At 41.8% G+C, this 24,270-nt stretch overlaps 2 protein-coding genes across 5 annotated transcripts in view; one reads left to right on the top strand and one right to left on the bottom strand.

The window, feature by feature from the left end:
- The first annotated feature begins 1,446 nt into the window (after positions 1–1,446).
- On the top strand, positions 1,447–11,292 carry LOC112266835 (neuromodulin). The gene is made up of 3 exons (XM_024444694.2): positions 1,447–1,678; positions 7,132–7,777; positions 10,450–11,292. The coding sequence occupies exons 1-3, from the start codon at positions 1,649–1,651 to the stop codon at positions 10,527–10,529; spliced, it is 756 nt and encodes a 251-aa protein (XP_024300462.1). The 5' UTR covers positions 1,447–1,648; the 3' UTR covers positions 10,530–11,292.
- A 3,685-nt stretch (positions 11,293–14,977) lies between these two features.
- LOC112266834 (limbic system-associated membrane protein) overlaps positions 14,978–24,270 on the bottom strand; it is a 1,006,051-nt gene continuing 996,758 nt past the window's right edge. For all 4 annotated transcript variants that reach the window (XM_024444690.2, XM_024444693.2, XM_024444691.2 and 1 more), the window contains 2 exons: positions 16,015–16,163; positions 14,978–15,660 (listed from right to left, as the gene is read on the bottom strand). In XM_024444690.2, the coding sequence (XP_024300458.1) occupies positions 15,563–15,660; positions 16,015–16,163 (247 nt within the window). In that variant the 3' untranslated portion in view covers positions 14,978–15,562. The remainder of the gene's footprint in view (positions 15,661–16,014; positions 16,164–24,270) is intronic.

Below are 24,270 nucleotides of genomic sequence, written 5' to 3'. Positions count from 1 at the left end.
GTTGCATTTATATTTTTGTTCAGTATAATAACCTAGAGCAGTCCAATAAATTAGTCATGAGACTCATTTAGAATATTTTAATTTTATTATAAAATAAATAGCTTGTCAGATTCATTCCTCAGTCCAATTGATTTTGTCGTTTCATCCTAAATTATTTAGGTGAAATAATTATTTCTACCCTGTTTGAACTACCATGGCAACACATTTGTGTTCGATTCAGTGATTCATATAAATCTAGAAGGACCACTGGTTTATGCTATTGAGTGTAACCATATTACAGTTTGAACATCTTGAAGAACAGTCTGGCCTTAATGGCCATGTCCTCTTATAATCTCCACCTGGCACAGCCAAAAGAGCAATGGCCACCCCTCAGAGCCTGGTTCCTCTCTAGGTTTCTTCCTAGGTTCCTGGCTTTTTAGGGAGTTTTTCAAAGCCACAGTGCTTCTACATTTGCATTGATTTCTGTTTGGGGTTTAAGGCTGGGTTTCTGTATGAGCACTTTGTGACATCTGCTGATGTAAAAAGAGCTTTATAAATACGTTTGAATGATTGATTGACACAGTTCATAATAATAGATTTGAGTGGCTGGCTGGCTGGCATGCAGGCCACAGTGGTGGATGTAGTCTCAGTAGAATATTGTAATGATTTCCCTGTGAGGAGGAGATGTGGCATAATCCTGCAGCACATGTGAAGACAGAGCAGAGACCTTTGGATCCTGTCTTCGTGTGTCTGGAATCTGCCCCCCTCCCTCTCTCTACCTCCTCTCTCCCCCTCTCTCTGGTCAAAGAGGGGGTGGGGGCTCTCACCACAGCATGCTTTGTGCCTGGTCATCACAGAAGATTCTGCGCAAATTTGGGCAGAGAGGAGGGAATGGAGCCTGGCTGCTGCCACACCCGGCCTTCCTCCTCTCCTCCATAGCCACGCCACTGTGAGAGCTTGTAGTGTTTCCATGTGAACAGAGCACTGAAGAGAAATTGAGGTGTGTAAGCAGTATCACTCTGTTTCACACATCCTCATTGGCAGCAACATGCCGGTGTCTCTGCCAGAACAGGGAATTGGCATAGGTAATTTAGACTGGAGCTTGGCTTATTTATTGATCTTTACCAACAGCACTGACTGAGTGGGATTTAAGCAGGAAATACCCTCTTTAATATAAAAGCTATTCAACAGGGCCACCGCCCCAGTGTATGGAGGGAATTCAAAAAAGAGAGAAAAGCAGAAGAATGGGAATTGTCTGTTGACAGATTGGATGTATTCAGTCATTCACACTAGGAGACGTGTATAGGGTGGGGTTGTAGCTCTCGCCAGTGCAAGGCTGCATGCCGGTCGCCTGTGGAGGAGAGAGGGGGAGGGAGAAGAGGGGGATAGGTTCATCACAGAGAGAGAAGGAGGGGGTGTCGGCGTGAACAGAGGGAGGGGAAGGGAAGGAGGGGTTTTAAAGGGTGGGCTTGTAGTCATTGTTAGCCAGCAAGTCAGAGAGAGGCGCGAGCAGGCAGACAGTGAGTGTGTGTGCAAATTGTGATGAGTAAAAGCATTAGGCGACTCAGCTGTTGGTACAGCCAGTGAGCGTGTGCAAGAGCGCGAGGGAGTGAGAGAGAAGTGTAAGGCAAAAAGGAAAGAAAGGGAAAAGAGAAAGGATATTACAAGTATGCTGTGCTGCATAAGAAGAACAAAACCGGTAACTGCTTTCTTTACAGATTCTCTCATTCATAGCTGTCATTTTCAAAAATCTGGCTAAAATGTTCCACTTTTGGACTAATTACATCCGTAACTGATCTGAGGATATGCTTGTCTATTTTTTTTTGTCTTCTTGGCTCACTGGGACTTCAGTGATGTCTCGGATGCAAAACGGACACGCCTTGTTAATGTGATTATGTTTGAATGAGTGTAGCCACGATGCTGCCAGACCTCACACTGTACTAGCAGTAAGATGAGCCTGTAACATGATGCTGTGCTCTTTTATACTATTATCGATCCACTACTTTAAACACTGAAAGACGTATTGATAGACACTTGATGCACCTGTTTGCTGCCTTCTGTGATTGCCTTGGCTGCTTTGTACTGTAATCAGGGGATACATGAAGACTGAGGATACCACCTCCATTGAGCACAATACTGTCTTATTCCCTTAAGGCTGCTTTTAGTTGATGCACTAATTGGCCGCAAAAAATATATATTTATATATATCCTATTTCGGTGTTATCTCTAAGAAACAGGAGGATAGAGAGGCATGTTTGAGGAAAAAGGGTGGGGTAAGGATCCACTGACTTAAGACTCAACTCCTCTGGCTACCGTGTCTCGTGGGAATAAACGAGGACCTTAAAGGGATTAGCACGGTTCTGGGGTTAAAAGTGTATGGTGTCAATTAGGTCTACACATTTTTATGGGTGCATAGTTGTGAGGGGGGAAAAAAACCAGATGAATACATACCAGAGAGCTCCTTTCTCAGAAAAGGAAGGTGTTGCGAATCTACGGGTGAGTCTTGGAGGTGTACAGTATGAGATAGTACCTTGATGTAAGTAGCTCTCAGAAGGTATTTTTCATTAGCACAGAGCTATCTATCTGCAGAAGCTATCTAGAGTAGTCGGGATTTTATCGGCTTCTTAATAAAGCACTGGATTCCATCAACACCTGATTGCTGCTTAAATGTCAGCATGTATGAGTCATTTTAGCTCAGCCAGGCTGCACATTAAACTGAAGTGGGTGAGGCAACCCTCTCTCTCTATCACTCTCTCTATCTCTCTCTCTCTGTGTATCTCTCTCTCTCTCTCTCTCTCTCTCTCTCTGTGTATCTCTGTGTATCTCTGTCTCTCTCTCTCTCTCTCTCTCGCTCTCTCTCTGTGTGTATCTCTGTCGCTCTCTCTCTCTCTCTCTCTCGCTCTCTCTCTCTCTCTCTCTCTGTGTATCTCTCTCTCTCTCTCTCTCTCTCTCTCTCTCTCTCTCTCTCTCACACAGCTTTAATACTGCATTAAGCCCTATCTCCACACAATGCTGCTATCTGAATCGTACGCTACGCTCGCCACAGGGAAAACCGCCTCCCATGCAGCATCCAGCCCTTTCTCTGCTTTCTGCTTTTGAGGACTAGATAATGAATGAATGAAGTCTCTGGGATTTAGACAGATGAACAGAAAGCATATAAATGGTGCAACGAGAGATTGCTCTCAACCCGGCTTTTTCAACGGGCGCCACCAGCCCTCACTGTCAGAGCAGCCGTGATTGTGGAGCCTTTGTTCAAGGGAGAGAGAGCAGACTAATTTAATTAAATGAGGGTGGCTATTATGATTGAGTATTATCTGGTTGCAAACATCACTCTTGGGGCCATCGAAAACATGTACAACACTCATCAATTCACCGTCCTGGGAATAAGGCGTGCGTCGGAGAAGCATGGGGCTGTGCGGATAGGTGAATGTATTCTCCTCCACCTGAAAACCCCCCGCCCCCTCTCCTGCAGGAGGAGAGAGGAGACAGCTGGATGAAAGGGTGTGGTGCTGTGTGAGTGGGTAGTAGCAGCTCAGGGAGAATGGGGGAGATTCAGCTGCAGACTTCAACCCTGTCTGTCTGCCTGCCTGCCTGCCTGCCTCTGTAGTCTTTCTCATCCCCATCCACTAGAAAACCAGACATATATCATGCTGCGATTTACTGAAGGATATACATTTACTCCACATACTGTCGACAGACAATATATTTCTTGGCCGACTTTCCTTTTGACCCTCTCCCTGTCTGGTTTCAGTGTTGGTGTGTAAGAGCCAAGCTATCTTTTTAATACATCGACTGGCTCAATTGAAACACACACACACACACAGATGTTAGTGTTGGTTTACTGAGATAAGAGCAATGTAAAGCCTACCTCATTTGCATGTCGACATACTTCTGTCCTTGCGTCAGCACTCTGCATTCATCGACGTGGAGGAGCTAGGGAGCGTCTGCTTGAGTGAATAAGAACAAAAAGAGGACACATACCGACTGTGTGCATTTGTGCGAGCAGCGGTCTCATTCCCATCCTCTGGCAAAGTCTCTAAATGTTTCCAAACTGAGACAGTGGTCTGACATGGGGGGGGACTGGCTACCGTTTGAAAGATCCATCCATAAACCCACCGTGGGGTGTGGTTCACACGGGGTTGCCGACCCAAGGACAGTGGCTGGGGGCCCGAGATGTACACATTTGTCTTTCAGATGCTGTAGCCTGACTTTTATTGGTGGTGTATCATATACAGGAAGTCGGCTATCGAAAAAGGGCAAATGCAACTCGTGTTCCTGGGAGACCGTTTTGAGACATGCTCATTTTATGAATGGAAAGATCACACACAGAGTGACATAATGGAATCAGACTGTTGTTTAAATACGGTTGTCTGAAGCCGTCTCAGGAGTCTGGGTTTCAATTGACATGTCAATGCTTTGTAACATCCGTTCTTTTTAGGTCTTCAGTGATTGAGGTTTAAAAGGGATATAGGCTTGTCTCCCCAGACATCTGGTTGGAAGACATTTCCTGAAGTCCAATTATATCATTTTGATATGTCTCTCAAAAGGATGTTCTACATTTCTGTAGGTTCATTGGTCAACAACAGACATAAATATGCAAATATATCGCCTTGGACATCCTACCATTCATATTACTTGTCTGCATCACGAGTTTGGGAAGCCACCTTAATAACATGGCAGGTAGACTTTACTGTTTTGTGGGTTGAATGGACAATATACTGTAAATAGGCTACAATTGATTGTGGTAAAATTGTTGTAAAATCAATGTAATGAGTTCTATGCTCTTATTCAAAAAAGTATAGGTGATCTCAATACATTTACCCGACTGAACAAACAAAAACTCATTTAAAATCCCCAAATGGACAATGAAATACAGTATCTTCCTATCAATATCAAAATTATGTAATCTCTCATATTCCCAAAACAGTTTACAATTACAGTTTATTAGATGCTCTTATCCAGAGTGACTTACAGTAGTGTGAGTGCATACATTTTTCACACTGGCCCCCTGTGGGAATTGAACCTACAGCCCTGGTGTTGCAAGCGCCAACTGAACCACATGGGACCTAAAAACATTTTTGGTAGATGCTCTTTTCCAGAAGCAGGACAAGTGCCTTGCTCAGTGCCTCGCTAGGTTACCTTCTGCCCTTCTTAATCTCCATAAGTCCTTCTGTTTGAGTAAGTGCTTAGGCCAAAATTTGGCAATTGTGAGCACCTATGAGATCATTCATATTAAATGTACCATTACGGCTGTGAGGGTGTGCCAGACACGAACAGTCTATCACATCTCACTACTCCATTAGCTATAAAAGCTCTTCAGTTCACTCAATTATTAAAAAATAATACCGTTTCATGGCTTTAAAAACTTTATATATTTATTGGTAGCAGGTGATTAAAACATCTTCTCCTCCTAAACATCACACACACACACACACACACACACAACACACACAACACAGATCACACACCCTGACCGGTGGAACCGCCAGCCCCTCCCTGCTACCCTGATTTATGGTTTCCTATTGGCTGCTTTCCCAAGGGGTCAGGTGCAATGTCAATCATGGTGACATATAGTCTTTCATAGCCTAAACCAGTAGTTTTCAACCTTTTTCGGGTTACTGTATAACCCCTCATGTGCATTTTACCAGTAAGCCTATGGTCTCATGAGTCTTCTCAAGTACCCCCAGTGGACAGGCCAAGTACCCGCACGGGTCCTAGTACTCCTGGTTTGGAACCACTGGCCAAAAACAGCAGATGACTTACACGCAGCACTCTGGTTGTCAAGGTAACGTTTGATCGTTCACGGGAGGATGGCGGTGCATCTTGACGAGGTAGCAACCAAAGATGGATCCACAACGCAGCCTCCAGGAATCTAGTAATTAAACAACGATGTACGCCATTTTGAATATCATAGTAATAATAACACAATTGATGTTATTGTGACTATGATATTTCAAGTGGCATTCAACATAATGATAGTAACTGATGGCAGTATCTAAAAACATAGCAAAACAAATGCTAATTGGAAATGAGATGAATCATCAAAACATAACTGATCCACATGCAGCACTTTTTGTTTTATTACGCAACGAGACCCACAAATGTGTTTGTAACAAGATGCAAGGACCCCTGGTGAAAACATCACATTGGGTAACATCGTGAAAGACATGTAACACTACATCATGGATTTAGAGTCCCAGTTTCTTTGATTTGGTTCAGGCCACACTGCCTGTTATGTTCGTGTTACATTAGTTCCCGCTATTATTTTCAGATTAACATAATTTGTCTGATTTGAGACAAATGCGTAATTCAAATCAATACGATCTGTTTATTTATTTATTCATTTCGAATGTAATGATCATTATTTTTCCCCTTTGTCAATTTCAACATTGTTCATTTCCCTTATTTTCACTTCATTTCTTTTTCATTAGATTTATAAGAATCATAACACAGCCCTCTATTTGATGGACCACTCCAGCTATGGATCCAGATACTGTATAAAAGGTAACATCTTGGCGCTCTGTACAGGCTTCAACACCTATCCCACTCCTATTCCTCATCTTTTCCTAAACTCTGCTCCAGTCATAACCACCAACTTCTTACAACCCAAACCTGAACAACCCCGCTCAGATCTACATCCCACTCTCACCGCCTGCTCGGACTGTACCTCCTTCTGCCTTGAACAATCCACCTTTTATTCTACCTTCATTTCCCTTAATTCTACATATAACCTAGTGTCTATTGTGGGTGGGTGGGTATGTTGGTGGGATGTGTTGTTGGAGATGCCTTTTGGAAGTGTTCTTCTTCAGAACCATTGGGATTGTATGTGAACGACATCCAATGGCGCTCACCACAGTGGAATGCGACCTGTTCATCTGCCACGATAAGAGGAGCTACTGGTTGGACATTGATAGAGAAGGGCTATACAATAGTTACTGTCACTCACTATTTGGCAGGCCCGTTGAGTATGGGCCTCTGATATCACTTCACTGGAGACCTTTCGCATTCAGCCATGAGGATGGGATGCAACAGCTTTCTAAGGGTTCAGTAGGTCACCGGAAGGGTACCTGTTTGGTTCTTTGAAGAGGCAATTGACATTCTTGTTAGTTAGATATGCTCATCACTTCTTGACATCCTGTCTCTTTTCATAAGGTTGAGAAGAATGAAGAGGCTGACCAGGAAATCAAGCAGGATGAGAAGAAACCAGAGGACAAAGCCCACAAGGCGGCCACCAAAATCCAGGCCAGCTTTCGTGGACACATACTCCGGAAAAAAATGAAAGATGGAGAGGAGGATGAGGAGGCCAGTCCAGCTGTCCCAGAGGAGGCAGCGAAGGAGGCGGCAGACGGAGAGGAGGAGAAGAAGGAAGACATCCCCCCTGCGACTGAGCAGGCTGCCGAGGAAAAAGACCCCACTGATGTTAAAGAGGAGGAGACAAGCCAAGCCAAAAGCCCCATCTCAGAAAAGCCAGCAAACTCTCCTGCCCCTGTCGCCACCTCTCCCGTAGCCGCAGCCACCTCGCCTGTGGCAGCAGCAGCCTCTCCCACTGCAGCGGTGGCGCCTTCAGAGCCTCCCAAAGAGGAAGCCAAGGCAGAGCCCAGCAACACCAAGGAGAAGCCCAAAGAGGTGGACAGCAGTGAAGCTCCGGTTTCTGCCCAAATCCCCTCCACTGATTGTGCTGAAAAGAGCGTGGAGGGTGGTGCTGTCCAGGAGGAGTCCAAACAAGCCGACGTGCCAGCTGCTACTGTCAGTGAGACGGCTGATAAGGAGGAGCCTCACCAAACACAAGACAAAAAAGGTAGGCCTTATTGTAACCCAGTCTCTGAGATGCCCATCCACGTAGATGAGCTTAGAAATAGGCTACAAATACAACACAAACCAAATAGTTTACACAATAGCTTGAATAATACATTTATTATTAATAATACAATTGTCCGGGAGCCAAATGTACAAAATGACATCATGTCAAGATGTTACTCATAATCTCTTTACATGATCTTTGATTGGTTATATTAGCTTAGATTAAACAGTATGACAGAAAAGGGGAAAGGCTCAGTAGGTTATCTTGTTCCAGTCCCAGAATGTATGATGTAGCCTACCTAATGGAATATGTGCAGAATCCTCTACAGGAGGATCAATGTTTGAGTCCTGAATGGCACCCTATTCCCTACGTAGTGCACTGCTTTTGACCGGAACCCCATGGGCCCCGGTCAAAAGTAGTGCACTTTATAGGGTACATGCTGCCATTTGGGACACAAGCTTAGACAGGACTGGGAGAAACTAGGTCATAGAGGCTACACTGTCTGCAGGTTGTCATAGTTACATGTTCTACGTGGTGTAGACCTGGAATATCTGGCCATGGTTTTTAGACTTACCGAATGATAAATTACTTAAACTGGTGAATGATAAATTACTTAGACTGGTCAATTAAGACTGAAACCAGCAGACCGTGAAGACAAGCGAGACCTGAATGGCTAACCATCATATGAAGCACTAGACACATGTAGGTCATAAAGACCAATGTAAAGGATATAGTGCAAATGAAATTCAATATTTTAGTGGAGTCCGGATGGTCCTTTGTGCTTCTGCAAAAACAAAGGAAAGGAGGGGTGCTCAACTATAATGAGAAAAACAAAATGTGTAGCAGTGGAGGTGTTTATATTATCTGTCCGGAATGTTCAGGGTCTATACACAATGAAACAAGACCTTTCGCAGAAATATTATTGATGGAGACTTTAATGAAGAGTTAATGAATGACGGAATCAACTTTATTGATCCCCAGAGAGAGAAATTGGAATAAATAATACTTTAGCTCATCTTCTAGGATGGGTTGAAATGTATATATTTTCACAGTGATTGCATGGTTACCACTCCCTTACCTGAAACCTGCCCATTGAGTGCCGGAGAATACTAAGTGCTGTGTGAGTCATCTATCATGAGTCACATACACAAGTCTAGCTCCATCTCTGATTCCTAGAGGATGACCAGCGAAGATGATGTCATGCTGATGATTAAAGTCAATGCAGTCGGGATGACATCACTACCTCCGTGAAATGAGGACAATAGCTTTGATTGAAAACAACTTCTAAAGGTCATACAACTCATAGTGAAAATAATCATAGTGAAAATAAATCTTAAACCTGTGAGACCCAATTTTGCCCCAAAATATTTTCCCTAAATTGCATCTTATACAGGTTCTAAACAATTATGCCAAACACAACACAGTGCATCTCTTAGTAGTATTGTTTGTGTGTTGGTATGATTATTGTGGCAGGAGCCTCTGAAACATTATAAACTGTCCACTCGTCTGAGACCACACTGGTCACCTACACAAGCAGTATGTTGTAGCCATCCATGCAAGTACACGACTTAATATATTTCCTGTATTCTTTAAGATGTAGTGATTATGTAGAAAAAATATATGTAGAAAAAAAACATTCTGAGCTAGATGTCATTTTGTAAGTGCTGCAAAAATGCAACATTAGGCTTGAAGGGTTGCCAGAACACCGTTTCCCTTCCAAGATCTATCTGCAAATAATAAGGACAACCAAATACTTCAGGAGTAACTTTGATGTCCCTTCTACACATCAAAAGAATATATATATTAAAAGAATACTGCCATTGATGACCATTCATTTTATGATAAAGAAGAAAGATGAGTAATCTCTCCAAAACAACCCAGAAAGGACAACCAAATATGTTATCCATACTATACATAGAAAACCCCCAAAATAGCTGATCCTGTTTTTGATAGTTAAATACAAGAATTTGAATTGGTCAAGTCGATCAATTTCCTATTTCAAACAAAATAGGACTTAATTTAATATATCATTAGTTTAGTTTAATATAACCATTAAACAATGTTTTCCATCACATGTAAATGTTTTGGATCCGTTTTGATGTGATTTTAATATCATTTCAGTTTTCTTACAACACGTTTTTGCTTCCATTGAAGCCCAATGTTGCACTTTTGCAAAGTTTCCCCCCCAAATTTCTACAAACTTCAAATTCCAAAAACAGATTATTTTCATAATCAGATGCCTAATACAAGTATTTCTGAAGGGTAAAAAAGAAATCTGATTTAGATCTATGCTTAAGTCTCACAGGGAATCATCGATGTTGGCCAGCTGTACTAAAAACAGGGTGGATTTCTTTAGATTTAGACTTGGGAATCCCACCTAGCAGGTTCTGAGAGGAAGGAACAGCAAAATAAGTATTTTTGTAAGTATGTTAAGTATTAAGTGAAGTATAACAATGTGACAGCCACAAGCATATACAGAGCTCTTTATGATGGGTCGCTGTAGAGCGGGGTCTTTGTAGCCTCTTTGATCACTGTATTTCACACAGTCCACTGAGAATAAACAGGTCTCCACCTCACCGCTTACATTACTTACTGATCAATAATATTTTCTCACACAAAATGTTTAAAAAAATCTCTCTCTCTCTCTCTCTCTCTCTCATTTCTTTCAGATGCTGCCGAAGAATCCCAACCAGCTGAGGCCCCAGCAGAGGCAGACCAGGAGTCCAAGGAGGGCCAAGAGAAAGTTTAACATAGAGAAAAAAATGACTATGATTACAAATGAATTTAAAGGGTGACTCTTCTCCTTCTGAATGTGAAGGCAGTCCGTTTTTATTTGTTTGTCATGTTTTTGTGTGGCGATGATTTCCTTACGTTGGGGGAGTTTCCAACATGCCTTTTTTTGGTTCAAGCTATAAGTAGTGCTATGATTTGGGTACGTTCCGTATCTTACATGATTGAATCGATGGTTGGACGTATCCACGTTTTGAACTGAGTTTCAAAACCCTAGAAAGCTGGACAGGACATTTTCATATTCTGCTTGAGTTGATCAAGCTTGGTTTACGTTCTTTGAGTAGTCGGTACTTCCCCTTCCTCACTTATACAACTAACAGGTCTGAGGGGATTTTGAGGACTTTACAGAAAATGATGAATACTATGACATAAATGTTGTTGGCCCCACAACTAAAATCCCCCTTCCAAAGTACATGATTAGCATGAACCATCTAACAAGTTGCATGGGAACTCTTCCACTGAGAGGAACTTTTCACAGTCACAATACAAAAAAAAAATGTGGCTTCTTTTTGATGTCCTTGGTGTTGTTATGACAGTTTGATATAAATTGGAATTACTCTTGCACTGATGTTAAAAAGAAAATCAAACAAACAAAACTAAAAACTTTTCCTATGTCCCAGTGAGTGCAATGTCGTTTGAATCTGAGGAGTTAAATTGTGAAAAAATAAAAAAATGGTTTCAATGTCTGTTTTCAAAATAAAGCAATGTGCCAATTACCATCATAAGTTGTGGAATATATTTCACCTGCCAAACAAAACATTTGCTAATGAAGGCTAATGATAAGCCACTTTCACATAAACCCCGAATTAGAGTATAATAGTATTATTATTAATGAGATCTAGAGACATCTAGTGGAGTGTAATAGCACCTGCAGCTTAGGGCTTGGGTCTCGATTCAATCCGTATTGCTGAAGTACAGCACTATAGTGCGATTGAAATTTCTAGATCATTTCCGATCGTGTTTACCAATGCAGTGTTTACTGTGAAAGCAATCCACTAACTCGGGCTTTACATTTCTATTACGTTGTATAGCAGCTCTTCAGTACTATATACTGAATTGAATCCCTGGTATGAAACATTACCCAGTAATTAGCTTATTAGTAACAAATGCTATACTTTTGGGTCTCGATTATATCCTTATTGCAGAGTTTCAGCGTTATAGCTTCTATTCCCTCAGGCTGATTATATCACTGTTCAGACAGCCTAGCTATACTGGAATACAGGTTGAAATTATTAAAAACAAATCTTAAAACATACCATTAACTGGTAAATATACAATTCCAATTCAATTCCAAAGATTAAAATGTTTTTACAATACTAATTTAATTCAATGCTAATTCTCGACTTCATGAGTGAATTCAAGAATTGAATTTCAAATTTGGCTACAACCCTATCACTACACTTTAAAAGCTACTTTGCAACTTTGGGTCAATGTAACGCCCCCACCCCCTCCTCCTGAGTCGTCTTTCCCTTGAGTCTTTACCTCAAATGGGGCCTCGAGGTTTAAAAGTTAGATAAAAATGCAAAAGGGTCATAGGAAATGAATTGACTCCATCCATTCATCAGTGTCCACATATAACGTCCCCTTTCCTTCTATAAAGGCTATAATTTCCGTGAGACAATGCAAATGACTGGGATCTCACTGTTCAGATCGCTTTGTCAGTGTCATTTCCTATGTCCAGAGTTAACTGGCTAGAAAGCGTCATAGAAACCCCTCTCCTTTTCCAAAACAGATTTATAGTTTTTCAAACACTCCAGAAATGTATAGTATAGGACACATATCTCCCAATGAGAATTAACAATACGTATATTCTTTTATTTGCATGTTACATGGTGATAAACACAATTGTACCAGGAAGATACTGTGTTTCAAGCGTTCTCCAAAAAGATTACTCGTCGACATCTCAATCCACATTCAAATACAGAACACTGAATTCAAACAAATGTATTTTGTGTTGAAAATTTTTCTTGTATACGTTTTACATACCATTTTTAGAAACCAATCGCAAACAAATGTTACCATAAATCAAAGGAAATAGAAAAACAGGACATTGCTGTGTAATGATTGTATAATTGTCTAGGAATTCCATTCTTATGACAAAGGGAAGTACAAATGTGACATTCCTCTGTGTCCTACAGTGGGTAATTATCAACAAAGTGAATTTAGGGATAGACTCAGCTTAAATATATTCTAAAAACAGTTTATATACAGGTGAGGTAAATCATAAGATGGTGGGTTACACATGTAACCATATAGCTTGGTGGGATGGATAGACGTGTGGCCAACGTACATGACTGGTGATCCATGGCGCATGTATCTCTTTCAATGGCTTAAAACAAGCCAAAGTAACTCAACAGGGCGTGCACACACACACACACACACACACACAGAGAGAGAGAGAGACACACACACACACACACACACACACAAGCCAATTTTATACAGCGATGATGGGATGCAATGTTCATTATTAGTACGAATCTAGATAGACACATCAGTCCCAAGGTCTTAGTCATAAGGGATCAGGGACTGTATATACAGGCAGGGTACAGTGCAGTCAGGTGAGACCCCTCCTCTTGGGAAAGACTTCAGCTGAACGTCTGATGGCTCACTGGCTGGGGAGACTGTCAATCAGTGCAAGACCGGACCACTGCTTTCCCCAATGCTTTAGCTTTGCCATTCAGACAGGTACAGCACCGTATTCTAGTCCACAAGCCTTTCCATTCAGACGTGTAAACACTCTTCCCATCAAATTATAATACATACCCCTTTATTGAAGTGAACAGACAGATTATTCATTTCTTAATCAGATTATTTTGTAAATAAACTATCGTCCAGAGGCAGGATGTACAGTAGGCCTAGCGTCCATTGTTTTATGGGTAATTGAAACTACAGAGATGACACACAGTTAGATTCTCAGGATAGCACTAAGGCTAACATACAGCGAGTCTGTTTTCGAGCAAAGAACTCTGACTGCTTAGATGGACAACTACCTTACAGTCACGGTTCCAAAGCAGTATGAATTCAGTGGAGTTTTTTTTAACGATGATGAGATTTCAGAGAGCATTGCTTACATTACAGGTTGGTTTTTGTGAACACACTGACTTGACAAATAGCAGTAGACACTGTCATCAAGAGACCTAGCTGTTTTGTTGGTCTTTGTTGTAATTTTGGCATTCCGATCGCGGTCACTCTCCAATGAGCTTTCATTATAGAAACCAAATACATCTACGTACCCTACTCAAAGACAACAAAAAATGACAATTTAGTTGGAAAGGTACAATAAATGTACTAACTTGACCTGATTAAACCCTTTTAAAAACATTGATCTCTAGTGGTCTTTACTTGCATGGTGCAAAGGGCTGCTTCCATTGGAACACTACAAGTTAATTATCAACAAATTACAGACCTATTTAGAAACATGGACATATTCAATGTGTCTTTATATATAAGGACATTGGATTCAAGTATATACACCATTAACGGAAATGATTTCAAATAAATCCATAAATTATGAATTTCCATATGTCATTATGAAAAGACACACACACACAGAAAAGCACGTCATTCATGTCCAAATTCCAGCAGTATAACTGTTGTAGCTCAAAATGAAATGGAGAACGATGACAAGATAAAAGCTAATATGGCAGGCCATTTCTGAAGCTAAATACAGTTTGCCATAGAGAAACTGAACAGCATATAGGTGGCTTGTAATCATACAAACAACATACGCTGCAACAATAATGACAATTTTTCTTGTTACAGTGGTGGAACAAGTTATTTTTATCATATAGAGAAATACTTTTTTTTTTTTAAATTTTTTTTTAAATTATATACAGTAACGCATCAATATTACCTATGTTTTGTTTGAAGAAGGTCCTGAAAGTAGGTCTTCTTTTTTCGACATAAAGAATGAATACACATTTTAAGCGTTTCTATGAGGGTTTTGCAAAGAGTAGTTCACCAAAGCATACCTCATGCTAGTCCACAGTTATTGAGCATCCTCATCCTTTGATGCATCCAAAAATGAGGCAGTTAATTTAGAGGCAGCAAGCCATGTATCTAATGTAGCTGAGGCTATTTGCACCCGGTCATGATCACTTCACTATTGAAATTAAGTATACCAAGTATAACATTGCATGTTCTACTGTTTTTATGCAATGTTGACTGGAGTGTGTTGGCTTTGACATAATGTGTATTATAAACTGTTTAAAATCTATTGTTTTGTTTTATATTTATTTAATTTCGATTTTTGGACAGATATTGGCATATTATTTAAGCAATACGGCACGAGGGGGTGTGGTATATGGCCAATATACCACGACTAAGGGCTGTTCTAATGCACGACGCAAAGTGGAGTGCCTGGATACAGCCCTTAGCCGTGGTATATTGGCCATATACCACAAACCCCAGAGGTGCCTTATTGCTTTATAAACTGGTTACCAATGTAATTAGAGAAGTAAAAATACATGTTTTGTGGTATATGGTCTGATATACCACGGCAGCCGGCCAATCAGGATTCAGGGCTCGAATCACCCAGTTCATAATGTCTGATAATGCACTGGTTACAATGACCTTTTTGTTTAACAATACAGTAAAATGCCATTAGGAAAGGAACAGTAACTTGAATGTCTCAGTGCTTCTCGCAGATATCCATGATTGTTGTACTTGACCTGAAATCCCTGCCACTTGGAGGTTTAGACTTACGTATTCATTTGGACGAAATACAATGAACCACACCCCAACCGAAACAGCGGAAAAGCAAGACTTCAGCATGTTAAAATTGCAATAAATGTTTCTTAGAAAAAGCAGTGTTTGTTCCATTGTCTCCATTTCATATTTTTTTGTTACTAAAACTTATTGATAAGCCCATTCTATCTTCTTATTATCTAGTTTGGTGCATCGGGGCACATCAGGATTTGTGTTACATTACGCAAACAGTCTCAATGTAATAACTGGGTAGGTAATAACAATGGTAGGTTGGTGGTGTGATTAACACTTGAAGAGAAGGCAGGTGATGGAGGCCAGGAGGAGCCACAGTGACTGGGAAAGGCAGGCGGAGCCGTTGATGTCTCGGCCCGTACCAGGTCCTGGGGAGGGAGGGAGGGAGGGAGAAAAAGAGAGGTTAAAGACTAATATATTTGTTTTGTTGATGTTTAATTTAATATATTTACTTCTATGTGATGTAATAATGTGTAAATGTATAAACTGTTATGCCTAACAGGTCCCTGTCTGAGTATCGGTACTGTTGCTATGACACTACAGGAATTAATTTGTGTGCCGTGAGTGACATCTGGTGGTCAGACCATGTAACACGTCATTTTCTAGGCCCACACCTGAACGGAATAGGGCCTAGAATTTGTAACATTGTCTAAAGTGTCTAATTTCAGAGACATTTAACAACGAGATTTTGGGGGACTGCATACTATTTCAAAGTCACTTACTATAAAGGAAGAGACTAGCATTTTGGATCCCGAGTTTGTTGGTTGCAACACATGTGTAGTTTCCATAGTCCTCCTCTGTTACGTTGGAGATCATCAGGACAGTTGTGGTCCCTACGATCTGGATGCTGATTCCCTGGGCATTGGATAGCCTGAACAAGACGCCACATCATGTCAGGCATTATAGCACACTATGCATAAAACTCACGACATCTGATTTGTCTGCCACTTTTGTCTTCAGAATACATACAGTAGTAGTCAGCTTGTTTCAAATAACACAAAGGTTCACACAGTTCCTCTCATATATTTACATACAAATAATGATTTATGATAACATTGGTTTGCCTTATCATAGAGTCTATTGACATTGAGTAGACACAGCAGTACACTATTTCCTTGACATAGACTGGCCAGGTGAATCCAAGTGAAAGCTAATGATCCCTTGTTGATGTCACTTGTTAAAATCCACTTCAAATCAGTGTAGATGAAGGGGAGGAGACGGGTTAAAGAAGGATTTTTAAGCCTTGAGACAATTGAGACATGGATTGTGTGTGAGTGCCTTTCAAATGGTGAATGGGCAAGACAAAAGATTTAAGTGCCTTTGAACGAGGTATGGTAGTAGGTGCCAGGCGTACCAGTTTGTGTCAAGAACTGCAACGCTGCTGTTTAAAAAAAACGCTCAACAGTTTCCCGTGTGTATCAACAATAGTCCACCACCCAAAGGACATCCAGCCAACTTGACACAACTGTGGGAAGCATTGTCAACTTGGGCCAGCATCCCCGTGGAACGCATTCGACACCTTGTAGAGTCCATGCCCCGATGAATTGAGGCTGTTCTCAGGGTAAAAGGAAGGTGTTTGGTATACTCAGTGTATAATACATTGTAAAGGCACACTTGAGGTAATGTATGAAGGGCTTCAAACTGATCCCGTCTTTAACATTTGAATGTGCTAGGATAGCTGAGACTGATGTAAGGGGGCAGTGGGTTTGTGCTGACACACGGTAGTATAAAGCATTTGCATAAAAAGGAGTGCACATCATGAGACAGCATAATCTGATGGGGGGGACAGAAAGTTGAGAAAGTGCTGAGATCCTCCTTAGAGGGACACCTTGGGTGGGGACCGTTCACACCACCGGTGATGACAAGGCCAATGAATACATGTGGTTCGTGTCATGGAAAATTATATTAGACCGAAATATCAAACTTGGGCCAGGTGACTCCTTAGATATTTCAGAGCACATGCATGCAGTTAGATGATTGTGTTTGGTTCTAGCAGCACAGCTTGGTCTCATAAACTATACGTAACATCGGGGTAACTTTTAGTATGATATGTTACGTTTGGTATGGTTACATAAGACAGAAAGTTACTTAAGGCAAAAACGAAAGGAGGGAGGGGTGGAAGGATTGGCATAGAACGCAAATGTCTAGAAATCCAAAGGTTGCTTGTTGAAATCTCAACTTTGCAAATAGCAACTTTGCAACTACTTACTACTTTTTAGCTACTTTGCAACAACTTAGCATGTTAACTAACCTTTCCCCAAACCCTTTAACCTAACTCCTAACAGTAGCCCTAACTTTAAACCTTAAGCCTAACCCCTAATACTTATTTTCCACCATAATTTGCAAATAAATTCATTAAAAATCCTACAGTGTGATTTTCTGGATTTCTTTGCCTAATTTTGTCTGTCATAGTTGACGTGTACCTATGATGAAAATTACAGGCCTCTCTCATCTTTTTAAGTGGGAGAACTTGCACAATTGGTGGCTGACTAAATACTTTTTTGCCCCACTGTATCATACTAAATGGAGGGAGACAGATTTACGTTTACAATGTTACGTCTTCCCCTGAGTTCTGGTTGAGCAAGCATGGAATACAACATTTCCAGCTATGGTCACGTCATAAGCAACTGTGTGAAGTCTGAAGCATCCAGGGAAGGGATCCAAATAAGACCTAGTTCATTGCACCATCATCTTCCACTGGTAGATGGCAGCACATGTCTTTTAAATGACATATTCACTTTAAGAAGCCACAACCATTTTTTAACAGAAAGACAGATTTGATTCATGTACTGAAATGGGGCAAAAGGTACAGAAACTGGTTTGAACGGGAATGTGTCAAACAATCAGGCAGACTCATCTCATTCGCCGCCTCTCGAGTTGGCATGTGGGTGCATCTAAAGTAGGCTATTACAGGAAACGGTGAGTGACAGAAGTAGGATGTCTACAGGCTGTTGATAAAGGAAATCAACAAGATGTTGCACGTGGCAGGGAAAATGGAAAATGTTGCCAAGTGGTTGAGACAGCAACTCATGTTGATGGGGAGAAACAAAAACGCTTCCCCATATTCAACATTGTGGGAATATCAGGTTCTGTGAAGAGCACTCTACCATTGTTTCAGTTCACAATGAGTGAGTTCAGTGTTCAGTCTGGGTTAACCAGGCTATACTGTACCACCCTCCTCTTCCCTGAAGACGTTCATGCAGCATCGTACAGGGGAGGTGCCAGAACGCGGGATGTAATCAGAAACTAGAGACTAATAGAGGACCGGGAGGTTCCAGATCAAAGGACCAAGCCGCAGCAACAGTAATGAGCCTCAGAATCCCCAGCAGAGGATTAGAACGAGCGGTCAGTCTTGGGAAATGCTAATTGCTGCAGTATCAATAAGCACTAGAGGATTCCTGTACATCAGATGCTACTGGAAGATGGTGTGGAGATCTCGGTGGTAAAGTAGTTCAAACGTAACAGCAGTGGTGGGCAGTCATGACGAGGTCAGTGCTGGTAAGGTTAAAGGGAATTACAGAAAACAAGTCAAGGAACAGGCCTCTTGCAGAGTGGAAGTAAATATGCTTGATAAGGTACACTAAGTTAATCGTTAAAGACAAAATCTACTGACCGAGCATTATTTGAAATGATGGTATTGTATTACATCAAGGAAGTCGTTGAAGGAGATAAATGAATAACTTGCAGAGGTAAAGGAAGGGCACTTAAAGGTATTAGAGTTTGAATTCAAAGTTTGGCAGATCTTTTCTGACCTGAAAGGTAGTCTAATGTGACGACGAGTCCACATGCCATTGGGCTGTTTAAATCCAGCTATATTACTCAACCCCAAATGAAAAGATAAGCAGAGCAGATCTGGGTATTATATGGTGCTTATCTTTTCCATTCATTTTTGATTGTGGCATATAGCTGGATCCACAAAAACAGGTGGCCCTGAGATGTGGATTCATCTCAAGAAATAACCAAGCCAGGAATTCAGGGGAACAAAACAACTACAGTAACATTGTAACCCGCAAGGTTCCATGGTTCCTTGAGATGTGTATAGGCTGTGGGCTCCGCCCGGTCACTCCCTGGCCACACCCATAGTCACTTCCTGGTTTGAATGGGTGTGTCAGAAGGAAGCCATCTTGACTGTAATGTTGTGGTCAGAAATGTTCGTAACCAAGAAACTCTTTGTTAAAAGACAAGTTTTCTCAACTCCATATAAGTGAGAACATTCACAAAGACTTGTTTAGGGGATTTTGTATTTCTCCTCTGTGGACTATTGCTTCTGTAATGTTTGGAAGGCTTTGGTTATTTGGATTTTGGTTTGTGGTTTGACCCTGTGTTCTAGCTGATTCATTAGTGAATATACACAATTCTTTACTAGCCGTAACATTTTGACAAGAAGGTATACTCTCCCTTCTAATCAAAACTTTTCCCATTCATGTACAGTAATGCTAGTGCCTTACAGTCCATTCACAAACCTATCTGTCGTGCGGGGGAAATATGTTAAGAGCCCTTACCCTTGTGATGTGGTTTTGGAAATCTTTAACACTCCATTTAATTATCATCCCAAAACAATTTCACAAATTATACACTTACACAGCGGTATTTTGCGATGCATATTTACAGTACCTGAACAACGACACTTCCGGAGCTAATGGACACCCAGGAGGGAACACAAAACAAAATGTTGTCTCGAAGCTGTGTTACACAAAAAAACCTCTGTGGAAATACATGATAAAACAGCGAACAGTAAGTCACTGATGTAATGCAGTTTCTCTGGGCCCCCCTGTAAGGTTTGCGTTATAATAATCAAATGTGTCAGCCAGACAGCCACTCACAAAGTAGACTACCGATCGCTGTCCATGGTGCTGAAATTGCAACATGTCTACGCGGCTGCATGCCTGTCAAATCGATGATAGGCTTTCTATGGAGCCAGGGCACACCTTTGCTTTAGCTAATGGATACATGTTTAATGGTAGGCCTAATTTGGTCATCATTTTCTCAAGGTTAAGCCTAACATTTCACAAAGATATACACGGTGTCACAATGCTGCCATTTTAGACTGCTGGCCAGTGGAAATAATGTTACTCTTTCAGTAATTAAAGTTGGAAATTCAAACATTGCAGATTTGTCAAATACATTTTAGATACAACAGAATACTAATCAGCTACCAATTGATTTTTTTAAATATACAGCTGTCCTTTATAGGGTACCTGAACCTGCATAAACTGAGCAGTCATCCTGCTCTCTTCCAGTTGTAGTCTATTAATGCCAAATAGTACATTGTCTACCCTCAAAACACTCACTTACTAGGGATTGTTCCATTACGCAGTGTACTATCTATAGCTGCAATGAGGAAAAAAGTAGTCGGTTAGAGGATAAATTCAGCCACTATCTGGCTAATAGCCTACATAAATGGGCTGAAATATTCAAAGTAAATGAAATCCAACTTGAGAGACTCACCTGGTCTCCTGAAGTTCCCCTTTTTTTGTGTGCACATGCTTTCACCACGGCCTGTAGGTCCAGGTTACGGCCTGACAGTTTTCTATACTGTGTACTGCCACCCCAAATAGTCTTTCCTGAGACATAGTGCAATATACACTGAGTGTACAAAACATTACGAACCCCTTCCTAATATTGAGTTGCGCACCCCCCCCCACACCTACACACCTTTTGCCCTCAGAACAGCCTCAATTTGTTGGGGCATGGACTCTACAAGGTGTCAAAAGCGTTCCACAGGGATGCTGGCCCATGTTGACTCCAAAGCTTCCCACAGTTGTGTCAAGTTGGCTGGATGTCCTTTGAGTGGTGGACCATTCTTGATACACACGGGAGTGTGTGAAAAGACCCAGCAGTGTTGCAGTTCTGGACATGAACAGGTGCGCCTGCCACCTACTGCCATACCCCATTCAAAGGCACTTACAGTAAATATTTAGTCTTGCCCATTCAGCCTCTGAATGGCACACATACACAATCCATGTCCCAATTGTCTCGAGGCTTAAAAATCCTTCTTTAACCCGCCTTTCTCCTTCCCTTCATCTATACTGATTGAAGTGTATTTGACAAGTGACATCAATAAGTGATCATAGCTTTCACCTCGATTCACCTGGTCAGTCTATGTCAAGGAAAGAGCAGGTGTTCATGCACCCAGTGTATGTCCATTGTGCTGCACACAATTTAAACTTAGTCTTGAATGACGCATGCCAAGATATACCAGAGATAAGGGACTGTTGATATTGCAACCACACAACTCAAACGGTTCACCAGTATGAACAAAAAATTGTTTTTTGTTGTTGTTCATGGCCCTTGAGCCCTGCCTCTTCTAATTTATTGGCTGTCCAGTGTCCAGACGACATGTCCCAGAGCTTCCTATACAGTTCATCTGTATATGAGGCCGGGAATTAAGGAGAATGAGAGGCTCAATTAAAGATGTTGCAGAACTGCTGCATTTGTGCTCAAGAACACTAAGGTGACCTGCCTAAATGACTACCAACCCGTAGCACTCACGTCTGTAGCCATGAAAAGCTTTGAAAGGCTGGTCATGTTTCACATCAGCACCATTATCCCAGAAACCTTAGACCCACTCCAATTTGCATACCGCACCAACATATCCACAGATGATGCAATCTTTATTGCACTCCACACTGCCCTTTCCCACCTGGACAAAAGGAACACCTACTGTATGTGAGAATTCTATTAATTGACTACCGCTCAACGTTCAACACCATAGTGCCCTCAAAGCTCATCACTTAGCTAAGGACCCTGGGACTAAACACCTCCCTCTGCGACTGGATCCTGGACTTCCTAACGGGCCGCCCCCAGGTGGTAAGGGTAGGTAACAACACATAATCAACACTGATCCTCAACACAGGGGCCCCTCAGGGGTGCATGCTCAGTTGCCTCCCATTTGTCATGGGTCCTCAGATCCTCAAAAGGTTTTACAGCTGCACCATAGAGAGCATCCTGACGGGTTCCACCACTGCCTGGTATGGCAACTGCTCAGCCTCAGACCGCAAGGCACTACAGAGGGTAGTGCATACGGCCCAGTACATCTTCCTGCCATCCAGGACCTCTATACCTGTTTAACCTTATAACTAACATGTTTTTTCCAAGCCCTGTAAATGTGTGGAAGACAGAGACAGTTTCTGAGTAAAAAATAAATAAAAAAACCCCCAGCTAAACCTCCAAATGCCACCGAACCCAACTAAATAAAACAATGAGCACGCTGCAACTGAGCTGACACTCAGGGAGCAAGGTCTTCTACCCGTGAAATTAAGTAACAACCCTGGGATGTCGATATGGAAGACTGTTCCTTTCTTATTAGAGACCCTCAAGTTATTCTTATAGATTTGTTCCTGGCTAAATCCAAAAGGTAAACGTACCGAACAACCTCAATTTCAAGTCTCAAACTGCATAGCAACAGCATTCACCGCTGCATGCCCAATGTATCAAGGTCTTTCTGTGCCACGCCCATAGAATTGGAATATATTTGATAGGATCTCTATGGTTACGCTTATGTTTGCTATGATTATCTGGTGTGGTTCAATGCTTATGAAAAGAGCACTCAGATCAAAGGGTCCTCCTAGCATGGCCACTGCAGCCATATCAAACACACTCATCGTGGACAAAGGATGCCATGATTGGAAAATTAGGATTGAAATCAGTTGCCATGGAAATGTATTGTGGCTGCTTGATCGTTTTATCATTAAGGCCGTTGGACTTCACCTGAAAAGATATTTCTTGAGGGGCTAAAGAGAGAAGATGATGACTTAGCTACGATCTACAGTACGGTAGCTTACTTACAGTAGCTATCTAGGTAACACTTTAGTTGGATAGATCATCTGTAGTCACTCATGACTGCACGGCCAGGCACAACTCCAACACCATCATTAAGTTTGCTAATGACAACAGTGGTAGGCCTGATCACCGACAATGATGAGACAGCCTATACGGAGGAGGTCAGAGACCTAACCGTGTGGTGCAAGGAAAACAACCTCTCCCTCAACATGTTCAAGACAAATGAGATGATTGTGGACTACAGGAAAAGGAGGACCGAGCACGTCCCCATTCTTATCAACGGGGCTGAGGTGGAGCGGGTTGAGAGCTTCAAGTTCCTTGGAGTCCACATCACCAACAAACTAACATGGTACAAGCACACCAAGACAGTCGTGAAGAGGGCACGACAAAACCTATTCCCCCTCGGGAGACTGAAAAGATTTGTCATGGGTCCTCAGATCCTCAAAAGGTTTTACAGCTGCACCATAGAGAGCATCCTGACGGGTTCCACCACTGCCTGGTATGGCAACTGCTCAGCCTCAGACCGCAAGGCACTACAGAGGGTAGTGCATACGGCCCAGTACATCTTCCTGCCATCCAGGACCTCTATACCAGGCAGTGTCAGAAGAAGGCCCGGAAAATTGTCAAAGACTCCAGCCACCCTAGTCATAGACTGTTCTCTCTGTTACCGTACGACAAGCGGTACCGGAGCGCCAGTCTAGGTCCAATAGGCTTCTAAACAGTTTCTACCCCCAAGCCATAAGACACCCGAACAGCTAATCAAATGGCTACCTAGACTATTTGCATTGCCCCCCCCCACGCTGCTGCTACTCTCTGTTATTATCTATGCAAAGCCACTTTAATGACTCTACCTACATGTACATAATTACCTCAATTACCTCAAAACCGGTGCCCCCGCACATTGACACATTGACTCAGTACCAGTACCCCCTGTATATAGCCCTGCTATTGTTATTTACTGCTGCTCTTTAAATATTTTGTTATTCTTATCTCTTACTTTTTTGTTGTTGGTATTTTCTTAAAACCGCATTGTTGTTTAATGGCTTGTGAGTAAGCATTTCACTGTAAGGTCTACACCGGTTGTATCGGCGCATGTGACAAATGAAATGTGACCAGAAAGCACCATTCTTTTCTGTCCAGTTTCCCTGATGTTTCTACAGCAATCAAGCTGTTTTTACCATCCTTGTAACTGTCGC

The sequence above is a fragment of the Oncorhynchus tshawytscha genome, linkage group LG14 (genome assembly GCF_018296145.1).
Source record: "Oncorhynchus tshawytscha isolate Ot180627B linkage group LG14, Otsh_v2.0, whole genome shotgun sequence".
NCBI classification, from domain to species: domain Eukaryota; kingdom Metazoa; phylum Chordata; class Actinopteri; order Salmoniformes; family Salmonidae; genus Oncorhynchus; species Oncorhynchus tshawytscha.
The sequence above is the reverse complement of the archived record's forward strand: the minus strand, read 5'-3'. Positions and strand labels throughout refer to the sequence as shown.

Bases quoted from the DNA above. Each gene is read 5' to 3' on its own strand.
- LOC112266835 (XM_024444694.2), top strand. From the start codon at position 1,649: ATGCTGTGCTGCATAAGAAGAACAAAACCG. The intron at 1,679-7,131 runs GTAACTGCTTTC...TCTTTTCATAAG, and splicing joins GCATAAGAAGAACAAAACCG to GTTGAGAAGAATGAAGAGGC. The intron at 7,778-10,449 runs GTAGGCCTTATT...CATTTCTTTCAG, and splicing joins CCAAACACAAGACAAAAAAG to ATGCTGCCGAAGAATCCCAA.